Source organism: Pleurodeles waltl, chromosome 6 (assembly GCF_031143425.1).
Source record: "Pleurodeles waltl isolate 20211129_DDA chromosome 6, aPleWal1.hap1.20221129, whole genome shotgun sequence".
In the NCBI taxonomy this organism is placed as follows: Eukaryota; Metazoa; Chordata; class Amphibia; order Caudata; family Salamandridae; genus Pleurodeles; species Pleurodeles waltl.
In genome coordinates this window covers 1,409,037,392-1,409,056,128 of record NC_090445.1, presented here as the reverse complement: position 1 = coordinate 1,409,056,128, position 18,737 = coordinate 1,409,037,392, and the positions used below count along the sequence as shown (strand labels likewise).

Genomic DNA, 18,737 nt, shown 5'->3' with positions numbered 1-18,737 from the left:
CTTGGGAGAATGCTGGGTGGAAGAAAATGTGTGGCTCCTCTCAGATTCCAGAACGTTATGTCACCGAAATGTGAGGAAAAAGTGTTTTGATAGCCAAATTTTGAGGTTTGCAAAGGATTCTGGGTAACAGAACCTGGTGAGAGACCCACAAGTCACCCCATCTTGGACTCCCCTAGGTGTCTAGTTTTCAGAAATATACAGGTTTGGTAGGTTTCTCTGGGTGCCGGCTGAGCTAGAGGCCAAAATCCACAGCTAGGCACTTTGCATAAAACAGCTCTGTTTTCTTTGGAAAAATGTGGTGTGTCCACATTGTGTTTTGGGGCGTTTCCTGTCGCGGGCACTAGGCCTACCCACACAAGTGAGGTACCATTTTTATCGGACACTTGGCGCAATGCCGGGTGGAAAGAAATTTGTGGCTCTTCTCAGATTCCAGAACGTTATGTCACCGAAATGGGAGGAAAAAGTGTTTTTTTGTCCAAATTTTGAGGTTTGCAAAGATTCTGGGTAACAGACCCTGGTGAGAGCCCTGCAAGTCACCCCATCTTGGATTCCCCTAGGTGTCCAGTTTTTAAAAATGCACAGGTTTGGTAGGTTTCCCTAGGTGCCAGCTGCGCTAGAGGCCAAAATCTACAGCTAGGCACTTTGCAAAAAACACGTCAGATTTCAATGTAAAAATGTGATTTGTCCATGTTGCGTTTCCTGTCGCAAGCATTAGGCCTACCCACGCAAGTGAGGTACTATTTTTATCGGGAGACCTAGGGAAACACAGAATAGCAAAACAAGTGTTATTGCCCCTTGTCTTTCTCTTCATTTTTCCTTCCAAATGTAAGACGGTGTGTAAAAAAGACGTCTAATTGAGAAATGCCCTGTAATTCACATGCTAGTATGGGCACCCCGGAATTCAGAGATGTGAAGATAACCACTACTTCGCAACACCTTATCTTGTGCCCATTTTGGAAATACAAAGGTTTTCTTGATACCTATTTTTCACTCTTTATATTTCAGCAAATGAATTGCTGTATACCCGGTATACAATGAAAACCCATTGAAAGTTGCAGCTCATTTATTGGCTCTGGGTACCTAGGGTTCTTGATGAACCTACAAGCCCTATATATCCCAGCAATCAGCAGAGTCCAGCAGACATACCGGTATATTGCTTTCAAAAATCTGACATCGCAGGAAAAAAGTACAGAGTAAAACATTGAGAAAATGGCTGTTTTTTTACCTCAATTTCAATATTTTTTTTATTTCAGCTGTTATTTTCTGTAGGAAACCCTTGGAGGATCTACGCAAATTACCCCTTTCTGAATTCATAAGTTTGTCTATTTTTCCGAAATGTTTAGCTTTTTGGGATCCAGCATTGGTTTCGCACCCATTTCTGTCCCTAACTGGAAGGAGGCTGAAAGCACAAAAAATAGTAAAAATGGGGTATGTCCCTGTAAAATGCCAAAATTGTGTTGAAAAATTGGGTTTTCTGATTAAAGTCTGCCTGTTCCTGAAAGCTGGGGAGATGGTGATTTTAACACTGCAAACCCTTTGTTGATGCCATTTTCAGGGGGAAAACCACAGCCTTCTTCTGTAGCCCTTTTTTCACATTTCTTTTTTTTTTAAACAAACTTTTTGCTGTATTTTGGCTAATTTCTTGGTCTCCTTCCGGGGAACCCACAAAGTCTGGCTACCTCTAGAATCCTTAGGATGTTGGAAAAAAAGGACGCAAATTTGGCGTGGGTAGCTTCTGTGGACAAAATGTTATGAGGGCCTAAGCGGGAACTGCCCCAAATAGCCCAAAAAAAGGCCTGGCACCTGAGGGGAAAATGCCTGGCAGCGAAGGGGTTAAATACTTGTCCCTTGTTTATTCATTTATTTCAGGCACGCTATATATAATGGCAAAGATATGGATCTAAAATTAGTTTTAGAGTCAGACAAATACATAGTCATGTATTTTCAGTTGCCATTCTGAATGTTGGCAAGACAAAATCAACCCTTTTTTTTTTCTCTCAATCTCCAGTGCATGTTGCATGCACGGGTCATCCGCTCCTGGAGATGGTGCTGTGGGTGATGAGCAGGGCTTAGACCCTGGTGTTTTTTTCTTGTTTCCGGGTTCGCATGTCCTCTTTCTTCCCCTGTTCGTACATGTGTTTCTATTTTTCTTCGAGTACCACTTGCACAGCCGGTTCCCCGAGAAGCAGGGTCACGGATTACACTAAGGAGAAGGGAGCATAGCCCCCCCCGAATAAGAAGGCAGCAAAAAAATACAAACAAAAAGAAAAACACCTTGCCCTTCCCGCATTTTAACTTCGTCCTGCTAAAGGTATTTACTTGTTCTTGAAACGCTTTTGTGTCAGTGTTTTGTTCGTCGGCTGTTGCTCTAATAGGGGACGGGATCAAAAAACAGATGTATGTGTATTTATTGTGCGATCACGCGAATCTGCTTAGGGTTTCCAGTCGAAAAAATGAATTTTATAAGCATAAGTTAAAGCGAGCTCCGTGTTGCTCGGTCATGTTTAAAATAAAAAGTAATATGTTACAAAATATACGTATTCTGCTGTGTGTGCGTTTAAGCTTGATGGCTTTCGTTGGCGGGGGGTTGGGGGGTCGTTTTTGGTTAGTGCGAGCGAACAAGTGAAACTAGGGAAAAAAATATAATTTTTGATCTTTTTTTTTTTTTTGGTTTGTTTGTTTGTCGATTCTTAAAGAAGCAGTATACTCGTAAAAGTGCAATTTGGAGAAGTAATAGTGTACAAGATCAGTTGAGATGAATGCAGAAACCGAGGCAACCACGTGGTTATCTTGGGACACAGATCTCATTGTTTGAAAAATGCTATTTTGTAGAAAGGATGAGGACGAGTGCCAGAAAACGAAGGGAAATTGAGTCAGGACTCGGAAGCAAGGGGATTAAAGGCGAGGGAACAAAGAAACGACCGAGGGCCCTATAGATAGGGTTTCTTTTTACATGCAGAGTTTTATACAAATGTTTATATAAATATATGTATGTATCAGCAGACTACTAGGTGTTCGGGAGAAGAGTTCGAATTTTAAAATCTTAGAAGTCAGGCAGTACCGAGGTGACTTGACACAGACAGCCAGACAAACTTCAAAACTTGTTACCGAATGCCCACATTTTGTATATGCGAATGAATTGGGAAACGTTTGAAAGGGTAGTGCAGTAGTTTTAAAGTCTAATGGATACTTTTTTGCTCGCTTCAAAGAGACCCCCATTTCAAAACTTTTACTGCAGGTTTAAGGTGGGGGGTCGTTGGGTTTGGAGTCTCAAAACAAACGCCACTCCCCTACCTCAAAAGGCACATGGCGTGTAATTCTGCTGAGTATTGGATTTTTTTTTTTTCTACTTCTCATAAATTGTTTTTGTCTGTTTCTCGTACGATCGATAGTATTTTGTGTTCCGTACATGTAATCAAGTTTTCCTCTACCGCAGACACCATGCCGAGAAAGGCAGGCGTGGGGAACAGCGGCGCCAAGACCGGAGGCCGCAAGAGATCAGGGGCCTCGGGTAGGAAGCGAGCCCGGGATACTGGCAGCAGCGACGAAGACGATCTCGACGGGAGCCTGGGGATGGACGGCGGATTCTCGGCCTATAACAGCAAGAAGGGGCCGGGCAGTGCCCAGGCTACAGTCATCATCACTGAGCCCGAGCACAGCAAGGAGAAGATAGTAAGGAAGGACGGGGTGGGAAGGAGGGAAGGGGCGACCGGGTTTCCCGCCTTGAAACCCGGAGGTTGCACCCGTCTCGGAGCTCGCTGGCTGGGAGCCACAGGTAGCAGCAACACGTGTCAGAAATACGAAATACCCCTCCTGACCGAGTAGTGCAGACCTTATACTGTTCTGTTTTCATCATTGGTTGAAAGTCCTACCGGGGGGAGGGGGGGAGAACTTGGCTTCGAAAGTGAAAACAATGCTCTGCTGTTCATCAGCAACTTATTCATGTTAAACTACTTAATATTTCGTAAGCCCACGCTATTTCTGCTGTTATGAATGTGTCAGTTCGCCGGTTAACTGTGATAGCCAACCAGCTAAACCTTTGTTTACCTGTTTTAAAAATCTTTTTTTTCCTCAGGAGGTTGTCAACATTACACTTTAACACCTTTATGAGACCTGTACTTTTCTGATTTGTTGCTCCTAATGTTTGCATTTGTGTCTTAGAATCTAGTTGTAAAAGTGAACACCCCCTGGCTGAGTTTTAATCATGAATTATGTCGGAATGTAAACTTAATTTGGGTGATCCAGTTCTGTTTTAAAGGATTTAAAATCGGGGCTTAACCCATACTAGAATATCCATGCATGATAAACGTTGATGTTGGGGAACCATGCATAAAAATTAAAATAGTTTGGGGTCCTGTACTTGGACTGGAGAAGACGTAAGCATATGACTGATTCCTCTTGTGGTTGGCGTGATACAGAGGGTTTAAAAACCCAAATCAAATTTCAGGTTGATATAAAAAATAAACACAAGTATGTATGTTACCCTAAAATGTTAGACCATCCACAAACGTATTTCGAGTTATGGTTAATTATGCCCCCATAAACTTAATTGATATACTGCTCTTGACCTAAAACATAGAGCTACATTATAAGTGCCCGGAAATTTTCTCTTGAGGTACCAGCTCTAAAGCTGCTCCAGTTTAGAAAATCATTGAGTGATTGACTCACCTCGTTTACATTACAGTGCATTAACAGTTTCAACCTCGCTTCTTCTCCTATTACTCAGTACATGTCAAAGTCAACCTTAAGCTTTACTTTGGCCACGTACAGCGCTCTTTCTTTTTGGGTAAATTCGCGCTACAGTGATACTATCGGGGTGTGGCATTTTATGAAGTATCCACTTGTCTATGGGACATGATGCTTCATAAATCTAATTGAACTGTAAACAAAATTCTACTTGTTCATTTGCTGCGATTCAGTGAGGTGACAAATGATGACAGCGTTCTTTTATATTAAAATTCTGATTATAGCATGTCTGATTATTTCAATACACCTAGCATGGGTTGCATTTTAGTAACACCCTGTTTTTGCCATCTTTCTGCAATTCTATATACTTGTGCTAGAAGCAGTGTTCTAGGGTTGGAATGCACTTTGAGTCGGTGCACAACTCCAAGCTTGCATGCTTAGGGTTTTCACCAACTCTTCTCTAATCTATCCCCACACTTTGAAAGGTTGGCAATTTACTCCTGACAAAGGCAGAAGTAAAAACCTTTTCCAGGGTATGGAAGATGGGTAGTATGAAAAGTGAACTTGCCAACGTTGAGAATATTTCATCGAGCAAATATACGTATGCATATTGGGTCTATTTATTATTATTATTATTATTATTATTATTATTATTATTATTATTATTTTATATATATATATTTTTTTTTTACCAAATTCTGCACCTTCTTTGGAGTTAGTCATGAATCTGCTAAAGCAAGGACTTATAGCAGGGACACACTTCTGTGACTGTTTAAGAATTGTGCCTCTGAATAAGACCGGCAGTAGCCAACGTTTTTGATTTTATTATTAAAATATATATGCAAAAAATAACAGATAATGGACGGAATGCTGAACAATGCGAACATTCACCCCCAGTCACAAAACTCTGGGTTTAATCCATCGTTCTTTTGCTCACCACGCCACCCCAGTTTGGACCCAGCCATATGCAAATCAGTCTTGACCCTGTTCCTCATAGGAACAGTCCAGCCCGAACTGCTAAGTCGAGTCCACAAGCATCCTAGGGCCGGTTTCAGGGTATCACCCTTCATCAGCTAGGCTAGCTTGAATCCAGTGGCGCAGTGAGCACAGGACCCTCGTCTGGTCATACCCTTACCACTTGGGGCGACAAATGCAAAAAAGAACAGACGCTGGAAGGAATGCTGAACAATACAAACATTCACCCCCAGTCACAAAGATCTGGGTTTAATCCATCTTTTTTTGCTCACCACGCCACCCCAGTTTGGACCCAGCCATATGCAAATCAGTCTTGACCCTGTACCTCATGGGAACAGTCCAGCCCGAACTGCCAAGCTGGGTCCACACGAGCATCCTAGGACCGGTTTCAGGGTATCACCCTTCATTCGCTATGCTAGCTTGAATCCAGATGGACCATCATCTGTTCTTTTTTGTGTTTGTCACCCCAAGTGAGAAGGGTATGCCCATACGTGGGTCCCGTGCTCATTACGCCACTGGATTCAAGCTAGCCTATCTGAAGAAGGGTGATACCCTGAAACCGGTCCTAGGATGCTTGTTTCCAGTCCAGGGGGGACCTGGCTTCGCATGGTGGCGTGGTGAGCAAAAAAAACAATGAATTAAACTCAGATCTTTGTGACGGGGGTGAATGTTTGCATTGTTCAGAATTCCGTCCATCATCTGTTATTCTTTTTTGTGTGTATGTGTATATATATATATCTATCATAGATGTTAACTTATATGGGCTTTCAGCTGGCCCTCTCCATCTATTGGTTTGTTGTATCACTTTCACATTTAGCTCTCGCCTACTACAGCATGAGGCAGTCGGTGCACCTACTTCAGCCATTGGCGGTCTTCCATGTGAGTGGCGTTCTGCTCTCATCCACTTACACAAATTAGTTCCCTTCATTGCCATAGGGGGTCTTCACTGTGAGTGATAGCATTCTGCTCTTTCACAAGGAGCCCTTTCAATTACACAAATTAGTTCCCTTCAGTGCCACGGATTCCAATAGCAACGTGTGCTTTTCTTGAGACCAGCAAAACAATTTTTGCCAATTTCTGTTTATTTGCATATTTCCCATAATTTTTCTGAACCTTGGTTTTACATTGTTAAACTTTATTTGAAATCTTGGCACCCCACCCGTGGGATACTACTGATCCTCCAGTGGCAAACAATCTTTTAAAATCTGATTCAGTTGCAGATCTGTATTCAGCCAAAGCATGATCCAACTTAACATGGGATGGAAAGCTAGCAGGACTGAGATGTGTCTGCTCCTATATTTTCATGAATGATATAGAAGGCAGTGGATTGTGAAACTGACCGTAAACTACTCATACATTTATTTTCCACTATTTGTAAACCATTAGCCTCCTTATAACCCCAGATATCACTTCCATACCTTGCCAAAGAAATGTATTTGGATTGATAAATTTTGATTGGGCGCAAAACTAGTAAAGGCTCTATTCGACAAGCAAGGTTAAAAACAGATGCAACTACTCTGGCCATTGCAATCCTTAGAGACCTCACTAGTGGGGACAGATTACCCTGGTAATCAAACAAGAATCCCAAATAGAAGGCATTCACCCTGGTAACTCCAATGCATTTCCTTCGCTCTTTTCTGGGGCCCATCACCATGTTAGGCTAGTTGATGGAATTTGTACTCAAATACAGATTATGAAACCAACAAAGGAGTTGAAGAGTTTCTGAAGTCCCCCTGATGTTCTTAACAACATTGCATTGGCAGCATATAAGGATGCTGGGACTAGCTGTGAACCTGCTCGAGTAATATTTCTATAACCTGTAGGTAAAGTTGAGTTTAGGTTATTGATGTCTAAAGTGGTTCTAAAATGCAGCCCTGTGACCATTTCCTCCCCCTCCCCAACTCTTATAGGCTAAGATAGACATTCCTGGATTTGTCATGCCTAACTACAAATATTAGAGTAGCTCGTGCAAAAAACACTTTTTATCTAACCTATGTTGATAAGAACTAATCACGACTTTGTCCTGCTAACTCCGTCAAAGGCTTATGTCCAATCCATGAAGGCTAGATGTAACAAAACCCCTTTGGCTAAAGTGCATTTCCGAATGATCATCTGTAGATCCCATAACACAGGTTAGAAACTGCGTTATTTTTATTCAACCAAGTGATTAACCTAGTGAGAATAACCCTTCCCGTCACCTTGACCACTGAATCTCTAAGGGATCTGGGTCTATAACATCACTGATCATTTAATGCTTCTTTTTCAAATACCAGTATAAATATAGAACTTGACCAGGAAGGAGTTATCCCCGTTGTACATAAAGCAATTGTTAGCATTTTAACTTATTTTCTAGGGTCTGTTTTATATAAATATGTTGGGACTCCATTGGGGTCAGACGCCTTGTCATTTCACATGAAGGAAATGTTCTCAAATAAGTAATCAAGAAAAGCCAAGATACATTTCCTGTGTAGCCCATTGCAGTTTCTGTCAGAGGGTTCCGCTATTGTGCACCCATATAGCCCCTGAAAATACTTCATCAAAGTATCCAGCATTCTCGTGCACTTCATTACTCTTTATTATACACGCCGTTCAGAAAGGGACGTTTAACTACCTCCCAGAATCGGGCGTTTTTTTTTTTTTTTTTTTTCTTTTTTTTTTTCTTCTTTTTTTTTCCTTAGAGTTTTGGCATGAAGGAGTGTCCTGTGCTTCACTTTTAATTTCTTTCTTCCAGTCAGCTGGAGCTAATTTCTCTTTTTAGTTACCTTAATATTCCCCAGGACCTTTATCAAAGCTATGAGCAGGCTTTGATGTGCCTTACAACAGTTTTGATCAAACCATCTCTCGCCCGAGGACATGGAACCTCCTCCATCCACTCTCATTAAACTTTTAATAGGTCATGATTGCTGATCTGATTCAGTTTAACTACAAAAATCAGATCAAATTTCACTAAGAATGCAGGGATGAATATATAATCAGTAAGAGTTGGAGCTTCTATCAACAAATGTTGGGATACCCTCGGTCACGTTGTCCTCCCACTTTTTTCTTTAGACTGTTTGTGCCACCTGTATACCAGTCCAATTCCTAGTGGTAGGCTGACTAGTTCCTGCCACAACCAGACGAGTTTCTGGCCACATGGGGTAAGGGCCTTTGTCACTCTGTGGCCAGGAACAAAGCCTGCACTGGGTGGAGGTGCTTCTTACCTCCCCCTGCAGGAACTGTAACACCTGGCGGTGAGCCTCAAAGGCTCATGCCTGTTACAGTGCCCCAGGGCATCCCAGCTAGTGGAGATACCTGCCCCTCTGGGGACAGCCCCTACTATTGGCGGCAAGTCGAGAGGAGATAACAAGAAAAACAAGGAGGAGTCACCCACCAGTCAGGACAACCCCTAAGGTGTCCTGAGCTGTTGTGACCCCTGCCTTAAGAAATCCTCCGTCTTGGTTTTGGAGGATTTCCCCCAATAGGAATTGGGATGTACCCCCCCCCCCCCCCCCCACCCCCCTTTCAAGGAGGAGGGTCAAAGAGGGTGTAGCCACCCTCCAGAGCAGTAGCCATTGGCTACTGCCCTGCAGACCTAAACACACTCCTAAATTCTGTATTTATGGGCGACCCTGAGCCCAGAAAAACAGATTCCTGCAACTTGAAGAAAGACTGCTGACCTGAAAGCCCCTCAGAGACGACTGAGACAATTGACTTGGCCCCAGCCCTGCCTGCCTGTCTCCAGACTCAAAGAACCTGCACAGTGATGCATCCAGCGGGACCAGCGACCTCTGAGGACTGACCTGCACCTAAAGAACCAAGGACAGCGGCTCTGTCCAGAAACAGCAACGAAATTGCAACAAAGAAGCAACTTTAAAGAGACTCTCACTTCCGCCATAAGCGTGAGTCTTCACACTCTGCACCCAACGCCCCTGGCTCGAGTTAAGGACAACCACCAAGGGCTCCCAGGTGACTCTAACAACGAGGACACCCGGAGTCAACCTGCCTGCACTCTTGCAGATGGAGGATCCCCCCAATAGGGATAGGAATGTGACCCCATCCCCTTGGGAGGAGGCACAAAGAGGGTGTAGCCACCCTCAAGGACAGTAGCCATTGGCTACTGCCCTCCCTGACCTAAACACACCCCTAAATTCTGTATTTAGGGGCTCCCCTGAACCTAGGAACTCCAGATTCTGGCAACCTAAGAAGAAGAGGACTGCTGAGCTGAAAAACCCTGCTGAGAAGACGGAGACCCCAACTGCTTTGGCCCCAGCTCTACCGGGTCCTCTTCCCCCATCCCCCTCCCCCCCCCCCCCCCCCCCCCTCCCTTCTGAAGAAACTGCTCCAGCGACGCTTTCCCCAGGACCAGCGACCTCTGAATCTTCAGAGGACTGCCCTGCTCTAAAAGGACCAAGAAACTCCAGAGAACAGCGGCCCTGTTCACCCAAGACTGCAACTTTGTTTCCAAAGAAGCAACTTAAAGACAACTGCATTTCCCGCCAGAAGTGTGAGACTTGCAACTCTGCACCCGACGCCCCCCGGCTCGACTTGTGGAGAAACAACACTTCAGGGAGGACTCCCCGCCGACTCGGAGACTGTGAGTAACCAAAGTTGTCCCCCCTGAGCCCCCACAGCGACGCCTGCAGAGGGAATCCCGAGGCTCCCCCTGACCGCGACTGCCTGGCTCCCAGATCCCGACGCCTGGAAAAGACCCTGCACCCGCAGCCCCCAGGACCTGAAGGATCGGAACTCCAGTGCAGGAGTGACCCCCAGGAGGCCCTCTCCCTTGCCCAGGTGGTGGCTACACCGAGGAGCCCCCCCCCCCCCTTGCCTGCCTGCATCGCTGAAGAGACCCCTTGGTCTCCCATTGATTCCAATTGAAAACCCGACGTGTGTTTGCACACTGCACCCGGCCACCCCCGTGCTGCTGAGGGTGTACTTTCTGTGCTAACTTGTGTGCCTCCCTGGTGCCCTACAAAACCCCCCTGGTCTGCCCTCCGAAGACGCGGGTACTTACCTGCTGACAGACTGGAACCGGGGCACCCCCTTCTCCATTGAAGCCTATGTGTTTTGGGCACCACTTTGAACTCTGCACCTGACCGGCCCTAAGCTGCTGGTGTGGTGACTTTGGGGTTGCTCTGAACCCCCAACGGTGGGCTACCTTGGACCCCAATTTGAACCCCGTAGGTGGTTTTCTTACCTGCAAGAACTAACAATAACTTACCTCCCCTAGGAACTGTGAAAATTGCACTGTGTCCACTTTTAAAATAGCTATATGTGTTTTATGTAAAAAGTATATATGCTATTGTGATTATTCAAAGTTCCTAAAGTACTTACCTGCAATACCTTTCAAATTAGATATTACATGTAGAATTTGAACCTGTGGTTCTTAAAATAAACTAAGAAAATATATTTTTCTATACAAAAACCTATTGGCCTGGAATTGTCTCTGAGTGTGTGTTCCTCATTTATTGCCTGTGTGTATGTACAACAAATGCTTAACACTACTCCTTTGATAAGCCTACTGCTCGACCACACTACCACAAAATAGAGCATTAGAATTATCTCTTTTTGCCACTATCTTACCTCTAAGGGGAACCCTTGGACTCTGTGCATACTATTCCTTACTTTGAAATAGTGCATCCAGAGTCAACTTCCTACACAAGCACTGCACCCGCAGCCCCTAGGACCGAGAGGAACCACCTATCAGTGCAGGAGTGACCAGCAGATGGCTCTCATTCTAGCCTAGTCGGTGGGTGGCCTGAGAACCCCCACCTGTGCCCTGCCTGCATCACCAGAGTGATTCCCGGGTCCCTCCATTGATTTCTACAGCACACCCGACACCTACTTTGCATACTGCACCCGGCCGCCCCTGTGATGCTGAGGATACGTTTTGTGTGCTTGTGTCCCCATCCCCCTCCTCCCCCTGTGCCCTAGGAATCCCCCCCCCCCTTCCCCGGTCTGCTCCCCGAGGACGCAGGTACTTACCTGCTAGCAGACTGGAATCGGAACACTCCTATTCTCCATAGGTGCCTATGTGTTTTGGGCCCTCCTTTGACCTCTGCACCTGACCGGCCCTGTGTTGCTGGTGCTGTGGCTTTGGGGTTGCCTTGAACCCCCAACAGTGGGCTGCCTATGCCACAGAGACTGACTGTGTAAGTGCTTTACTTGACTGAGAAAGTAACCAATACTTACCTCCCCCAGGAACTGTTGATTTTTTTTTTTTTTTGCAGTGTCCACTTTTAAAATAGCTATTATCCATTTTAACCAAAACTGTGTGTATCGCCGTTTTAAATCATAGTTCTATACTTATCTGTGTGAAGTACCTTGCATTTTATGTACTTTCCTCAAATTTGAATCTTGTGGTTCTAAGATAAATTAAGAAAATATATTTTTCTATATAAAAACCTATTGGCCTGGAGTTAAGTCTTTGAGTGTGTGATCCTCTTTTATTGCCTGTGTGTGTACAACAAATGCATAACACTACCCTCTGATAAGCCTACTGCTCGATCACACTACCACAAAATAGAGCATTAGAATTATCTAATTTTGCCACTGTCAACCTCTAAGGGGAACCCTTGGACCCTGTGCACACCATCACTCACTTTGAGATAGTATATACAGAGCCCACTTCCTAAAGCAATTGCTACACAAAACATGGACAGGACTTGTTTAACCAGCCCAAGCAGACTTAGTTGAGGCGTACAGAGTAGTTGTTCCTCTTTGACCCACGCCAGGTGGAGAAAGTCTGCTTCGGGTGTCCTACAGTGAATACAGTTCATAGTGCCTCACAGACCACATCGTACTTATTTGACAGGAGTATAATACACCTGCTGTAAGTATTTAAAATGAGTGATGTGTGTAAATTACAATTTGATGTGAGCTGTGTCATTAGAGTGCAACAGAATTTACAGTCCTCGCGTGTCAGAGGTGTGTCTAAAACGGGGAACCATCGCCTGTGTTACTGTAGTTTATCTTGTTGAGTTGCCTCATACAGTCTTGTTAGAAGATTTTTCTGTTTGGAACTAGTCAGTATTATTTGAAGCACACCTAATGTTGGGTATTTTGCCAGGAACGAAGGGTAGTGATCCTTCAGTGGTGCTCATAAGTGGTAATATGCAACTGTTAACTGTGGTGTCTGGTGCTCTATTCAGGAGATGAGTTTGAGGATAAACTGTCCCATGTGATAGACGTTGGCAAATCTTTTCAGGCCGGCTTTGTTATGAGAGGGCGATTGCATTGATTTCATGTGTGACTGAGATGGCTGGATGGAATTGCAGGGGGAGAGCCGCGGCATATAATGGACTTTTCTTACTGCATGCTCCCAATTTTTGCCATGCTGTAGCAGTGCAGTCCACCATGTTTATAACCCCCCCCCCCCCCCCCCCCCCCCCCCAACCCCAAATAGTGTGTCAGTATAGAGCTGAGTGGGAGGGAGGTGTACCAATAGTTTGCAAAATGGACTTGTACACAAAGGTAACATGTCGGGTGCGTCAAAACCACCCTGTGCATGTGGAATGTCATTGCTCAATTGCGATTGGATTGTCTTAAATGTTGAGGGAGGGCAAAAGGTATATTGGTGAGTAGTTATAGAAATTTGGGGAGCACTATAATTTTCATGAGCGCTACTTTATCTGCCAGGGAAAGCAGCATTGTAGACCATCTGACTACTTGTTCTTCCAGCTCCTCTACCGCATTTCCATTGTTTTCTCGCACCAACAACGCTGGATCCTTTTGAACCCAGATACTTCACTGGGTCCTTTGCCCATGCAAGAGGTACGTCAAGGGTGAATGGTGTTATGGTAGGTATTAGAGGTAATACTATTGATTTTGCCCAGTTTATATTAAGGCCAGAGTGCCATGCAAATCGTGTGTATTCCCTAAGTATGGGTGACGTGTGTATGTGAAGGTTGTGTCTGTGTAGTACTGTTTTGTCCGCATATAGAGAAATACCCACATGGCACAATCGAGAAAGCAGGGTGATGTGTGCAAATTGCTGTCAGATAGTGTAAGGAAATGCCTCCTTGGCATGGTTACCCCCTGAATTTTTGCCTTTGCTGATGCTATGTTTTGAATTGAAAGTGTGCTGAGGCCTGCTAACCAGGCCCCAGCACCAGTGTTCTTTCCCTAACCTGTACTTTTGATTCCACAATTGGCACACCCTGGCACCCAGATAAGTCCCTTGTAACTGGTACCTCTGGTACCAAGGGCCCTGATGCCAGGGAAGGTCCCTAAGGGCTGCAGCATGTATTATGCCACCCTAGAGACCCCTCACCCAGCACAGACACACTGCTTACCAGCTTGTGTGTGCTAGTGAGAACAAAATGAGTAAGTCGACATGGCACTCCCCTCAGGGTGCCATGCCAGCCTCTCACTGCCTATGCAGTATAGGTAAGACACCCCTCTAGCAGGCCTTACAGCCCTAAGGCAGGGTGCACTATACCATAGGTGAGGGTACCAGTGCATGAGCACTGTGCCCCTACTGTGTCTAAGCAAAACCTTAGACATTGTAAGTGCAGGGTAGCCATAAGAGTATATGGTCTGGGAGTCTGTTTTACACGAACTCCACAGCACCATAATGGCTACACTGAAAACTGGGAAGTTTGGTATCAAACTTCTCAGCACAATAAATGCACACTGATGCCAGTGTACATTTTATTGTAAAATACACCACAGAGGGCACCTTAGAGGTGCCCCCTGAAACTTAACCGACTATCTGTGTAGGCTGACTGGTTCCAGCAGCCTGCCACACTAGAGACATGTTGCTGGCCCCATGGGGAGAGTGCCTTTGTCACTCTGAGGCCAGTAACAAAGCCTGCACTGGGTGGAGATGCTAACACCTCCCCCAGGCAGGAGCTGTAACACCTGGCGGTGAGCCTCAAAGGCTCACCCCTTTGTCACAGCACCGCAGGACACTCCAGCTAGTGGAGTTGCCCTCCCCCTCCGGCCCCGGCCCCCACTTTTGGCGGCCAGGCCGGAGAAAATAATGAGAATAACAAGGAGGAGTCACTGGCCAGTCAGGACAGCCCCTAAGGTGTCCTGAGCTGAGGTGACTCTAACTTTTAGAAATCCTCCATCTTGCAGATGGAGGATTCCCCCAATAGGATTAGGGATGTGACCCCCTCCCCTTGGGAGGAGGCACAAAGAGGGTGTACCCACCCTCAGGGCTAGTAGCCATTGGCTACTAACCCCCCAGACCTAAACACGCCCTTAAATTTAGTATTTAAGGGCTCTCCCTGAACCTAGAAATTAGATTCCTGCAACTACAAGAAGAAGGACTGCCTAGCTGAAAACCCCTGCAGAGGACGACCAGAAGACAACAACTGCCTTGGCTCCAGAAACTCACCGGCCTGTCTCCTGCCTTCCAAAGAACTCTGCTCCAGCGACGCCTTCCAAAGGAACCAGCGACCTCTGACTCCTCTGAGGACTGCCCTGCTTCGACGACGACAAGAAACTCCCGAGGACAGCGGACCTGCTCCAAAAAGACTGCAACTTTATCCAAAGGAGCAGCTTTAAAGAACCCTGCAAACTCCCCGCAAGAAGCGTGAGACTTGCAACACTGCACCCGGCGACCCCGACTCGGCTGGTGGAGGACCAACCCCTCAGGGAGGACCCCCGGACTACTCTACGACTGTGAGTACCAAAACCTGTCCCCCCTGAGCCCCCACAGCGCCGCCTGCAGTGGGAATCCCGAGGCTTCCCCTGACCGCGACTCTCTGAAACCTAAGTCCCGACGCCTGGAAAAGACCCTGCACCCGCAGCCCCCAGGACCTGAAGGACCGGACTTTCACTGCTGAAGTGACCCCCAGGAGTCCCTCTCCCTTGCCCAAGTGGAGGTTTCCCCGAGGAAGCCCCCCCTTGTCTACCTGCAGCGCTGAAGAGATCCCTTGATCTCTCATTGACTTCCATTGCGAACTCGACGCTTGTTCTAACACTGCACCCGCCCGCCCCCGCGCCGCTGAGGGTGAAATTTCTGTGTGGGCTTGTGACTCCCCTGGTCTGCCCTCCGAAGACGCGGGTACTTACCTGCTGGCAGACTGGAACCGGGGCACCCCCTTCTCTCCATTGAAGCCTATGTGTTTTGGGCACCACTTTGAACTCTGCACCTGACCGGCCCTGAGCTGCTGGTGTGGTAACTTTGGGGTTGCTCTGAACCCCCAACGGTGGGCTACCTTGGACCAAGAACTGAACCCTGTAAGTGTCTTACTTACCTGGTAAAACTAACAAAAACTTACCTCCCCCAGGAACTGTGAAAATTGCACTGTGTCCACTTTTAAAATAGCTATTTGTGAATAACTTGAAAAGTATACATGCAATTGAAATGATTCAAAGTTCCTAATGTACTTACCTGCAATACCTTTCAAACAAGATATTACATGTTAAATTCGAACCTGTGGTTCTTAAAATAAACTAAGAAAAGATATTTTTCTATACAAAACCTATTGGCTGGATTTGTCTCTGAGTGTGTGTACCTAATTTATTGTCTATGTGTATGTACAACAAATGCTTAACACTACTCCTTGGATAAGCCTACTGCTCGACCACACTACCACAAAATAGAGCATTAGTATTATCTCTTTTTACCACTATTTTACCTCTAAGGGGAACCCTTGGACTCTGTGCATGCTATTCCTTACTTTGAAATAGCACATACAGAGCCAACTTCCTACAGATAGCACATGCCAAAAGCTCGAACTCTAAGGTAAATACCTAGGGGACATCCCTGGCGAGTGCCCCTGTATAGCCAGTGTTTCTGAGGTATGACGCTTAACCTGTATATGGGCCACCTGTTGGTATATAACAAGCACACCCATTGCAGAAACGTCTCTGGTATGCCCTTAAGCCCGGCTTGTATAAAACCTGATTGGTCAGTTAAGACTTCGTTGGGCATTAGCGGGTGCAGTCTATTAGCAATGATCTTTGATAGGATTTTAGTGTGTGTATTGATTAGTGATAGTGGAAGATATGATTTACAAGCATTACGTGGTCTATCGAGTTTAAGTAATGTGACTATTAGGGCTTCACGCATGGTGGGGAAAGCAACTTAGTGTAGTATGCTTCCTCATATACTGCATGAAGATGCGGGGCCAGTTGGTCTATGTATGACTCGCCGGTCAAACCTTCTTGCCCGTATGATTTGCCATTTGGGTGGGACTGGATACCATTCTTTACTTCCTCTAACATGACCGCTGGGTTAGAAATTCCCACTGGCGACGGGCTGGAGCACTATGGGGCACTGTAACAAGAGGCCAATATTAGTTCCTGCAGCGGGAAGGTGTGAAGCACCTCCACCTAGTGCAGGCTTTGTTTCTGGCCACAGAGAGCACAAAAGCTCAGTCATTGCTCCCCAGCTCCGCTCCGTAATCAACAGCTCCTTCGACACTGCCACCTTCCCAGATTCCTGGAAGCACACCGAAGTAACCGCACTCCTCAAAAAACCCAAAGGAGACCTGGATGACCTCACAAACTACCGCCCCATTTCTCTTCTCCCCTTCCCCGCCAAGGTGGCTGAGAAGCTAGTGAACGCCCACCTGTCTCACTTCCTAGAGGAAAACCACACACTCGACGCCTCCCAGGCTGGATTCCGCAAGAACCACAGCACTGAGACCACCCTCATTGCCTGCACTGACGACATCCGAACCAGGGTTGACAAGGGCGAGACTGTCACACTCATCCTCCTGGACCTCTCCGCAGCCTTCAATACTGTCTGCCACCAAATCCTCCAAACATGGCTTTTCGACGCAGGAATCCGACACAAGGCCCTGGACTGGCTCGCCTCCTTCCTCGCAGAAAGAACCCAGGGTCTTCCCTCAGCCCTACTCTCTTCAACATTTACATGACCCTGCTCGCCAACATCCTCTGCCCCCATGGAATCACCATCATATCCTACGCAGACGACACCCGTCATCTCCCTCACCAGGAACCCCACCACCACCAAGACAAACCTCCACGCCGGTCTCCTCGCCAGCACCAAATGGATGACAGCAAGCCACCTCAAAGTCAACTCCAAAAAAATCATCATCATCATCATCCCCCCCCCCCCCCCCAACAGGACAGTATGGGACGACTCCTGGTGGCCCACTGCCCTAGGACCGCCCCCAACACCACCCACGCACGCAATCTCAGCATCTTCTTAGACTCCTCTCTCCATGACCCAGCAAATCCATTCTATAACTTGCTCCTGTTTCAACACCCTCGGCATGCTGCGTAAGACCTTCAAATAGTTCCCCATAGAAACCAGAAAAACTGTCACCCACGCACTCATCAGCAGCAGCAGACTAGACTACGGAAACGCCCTCTATGCTGGTACCACAGTCAAGCTTCAACAGAAACTCCAGCGGATCCAGAACGCAGCCGCACAGCTCATCCTGAACCTCCTACGCCACGAACACATCTCCGCCCACCTCAGACTCCTTCACTGGCTACCCATAAGCAAAAGGATCACTTTCAAAATCCTCATCCACGCCCACAAAGCCCTTCACAACACTGGACCAGTCTACCTCAACGAAAGAGTGAACTTCCACACACCCACTCGTCTCCTCCGATTGGCTGACCTTGCCATCGCCACAGTCCTTTGCATCCTTCACACCACCTCCGGAGGCAGATCCTTCTCCTGCCTTGCCTCCAAGACCTGGAACTCCCTCCCCACCAACCTATGCAAGACCCAGGACCTCCTGACCTCCAGAAAACACCTCAAGACATGGCTTTTGGGACAGTAATTGGCATCCCCTCCCCCTTTTTTCTCCGAGATCGTCGTGTCTTGTGGCTTATAGATCACGTGGTATAAGCAGCAAGAGATGATTTCCATTATTTTTTCTTATCCCGTGGGCCTGTTTTGTGTTTAGGTGGGTGGAAGTGAGAAATTGTTTGTTGGGGAGTGTCCTGATATGTTTTTGGTAAGAAATGAGTGAGTGGGTGACAGTGATGTTAAGTTTCTGGGCTGTGTAATACGCTGATCTGAATCTGGATTGGCTAGTGATACACCTGGTGATAGGTAGTGAAAGATCGAGTCGAAGGATAAGTGTAGTTTTGGTGGGGGGGTGGGGGAGAATAAGAAAGATGAGTACAGGGATATTTCACTGGGTAGTCTGATCATATGT

General features: G+C 46.4%; 1 protein-coding gene across 2 annotated transcripts in view; it reads left to right on the top strand.

Moving 5' to 3' along the window:
• Positions 1–2,029: 2,029 nt before the first annotated feature.
• Positions 2,030–18,737, top strand: part of RCC2 (regulator of chromosome condensation 2) — a 333,593-nt gene continuing 316,885 nt past the window's right edge. Inside the window, exons 1-2 of one of the 2 annotated variants that reach the window (XM_069240760.1) lie at positions 2,030–2,311; positions 3,437–3,672. In XM_069240760.1, coding sequence (XP_069096861.1) covers positions 3,442–3,672 — 231 coding nt within the window. In that variant the 5' untranslated portion in view covers positions 2,030–2,311; positions 3,437–3,441. Of the gene's footprint in view, positions 2,312–2,808; positions 2,902–3,436; positions 3,673–18,737 lie in introns of those variants that run through there. The other variant, XM_069240759.1, reaches the window with a different exon arrangement.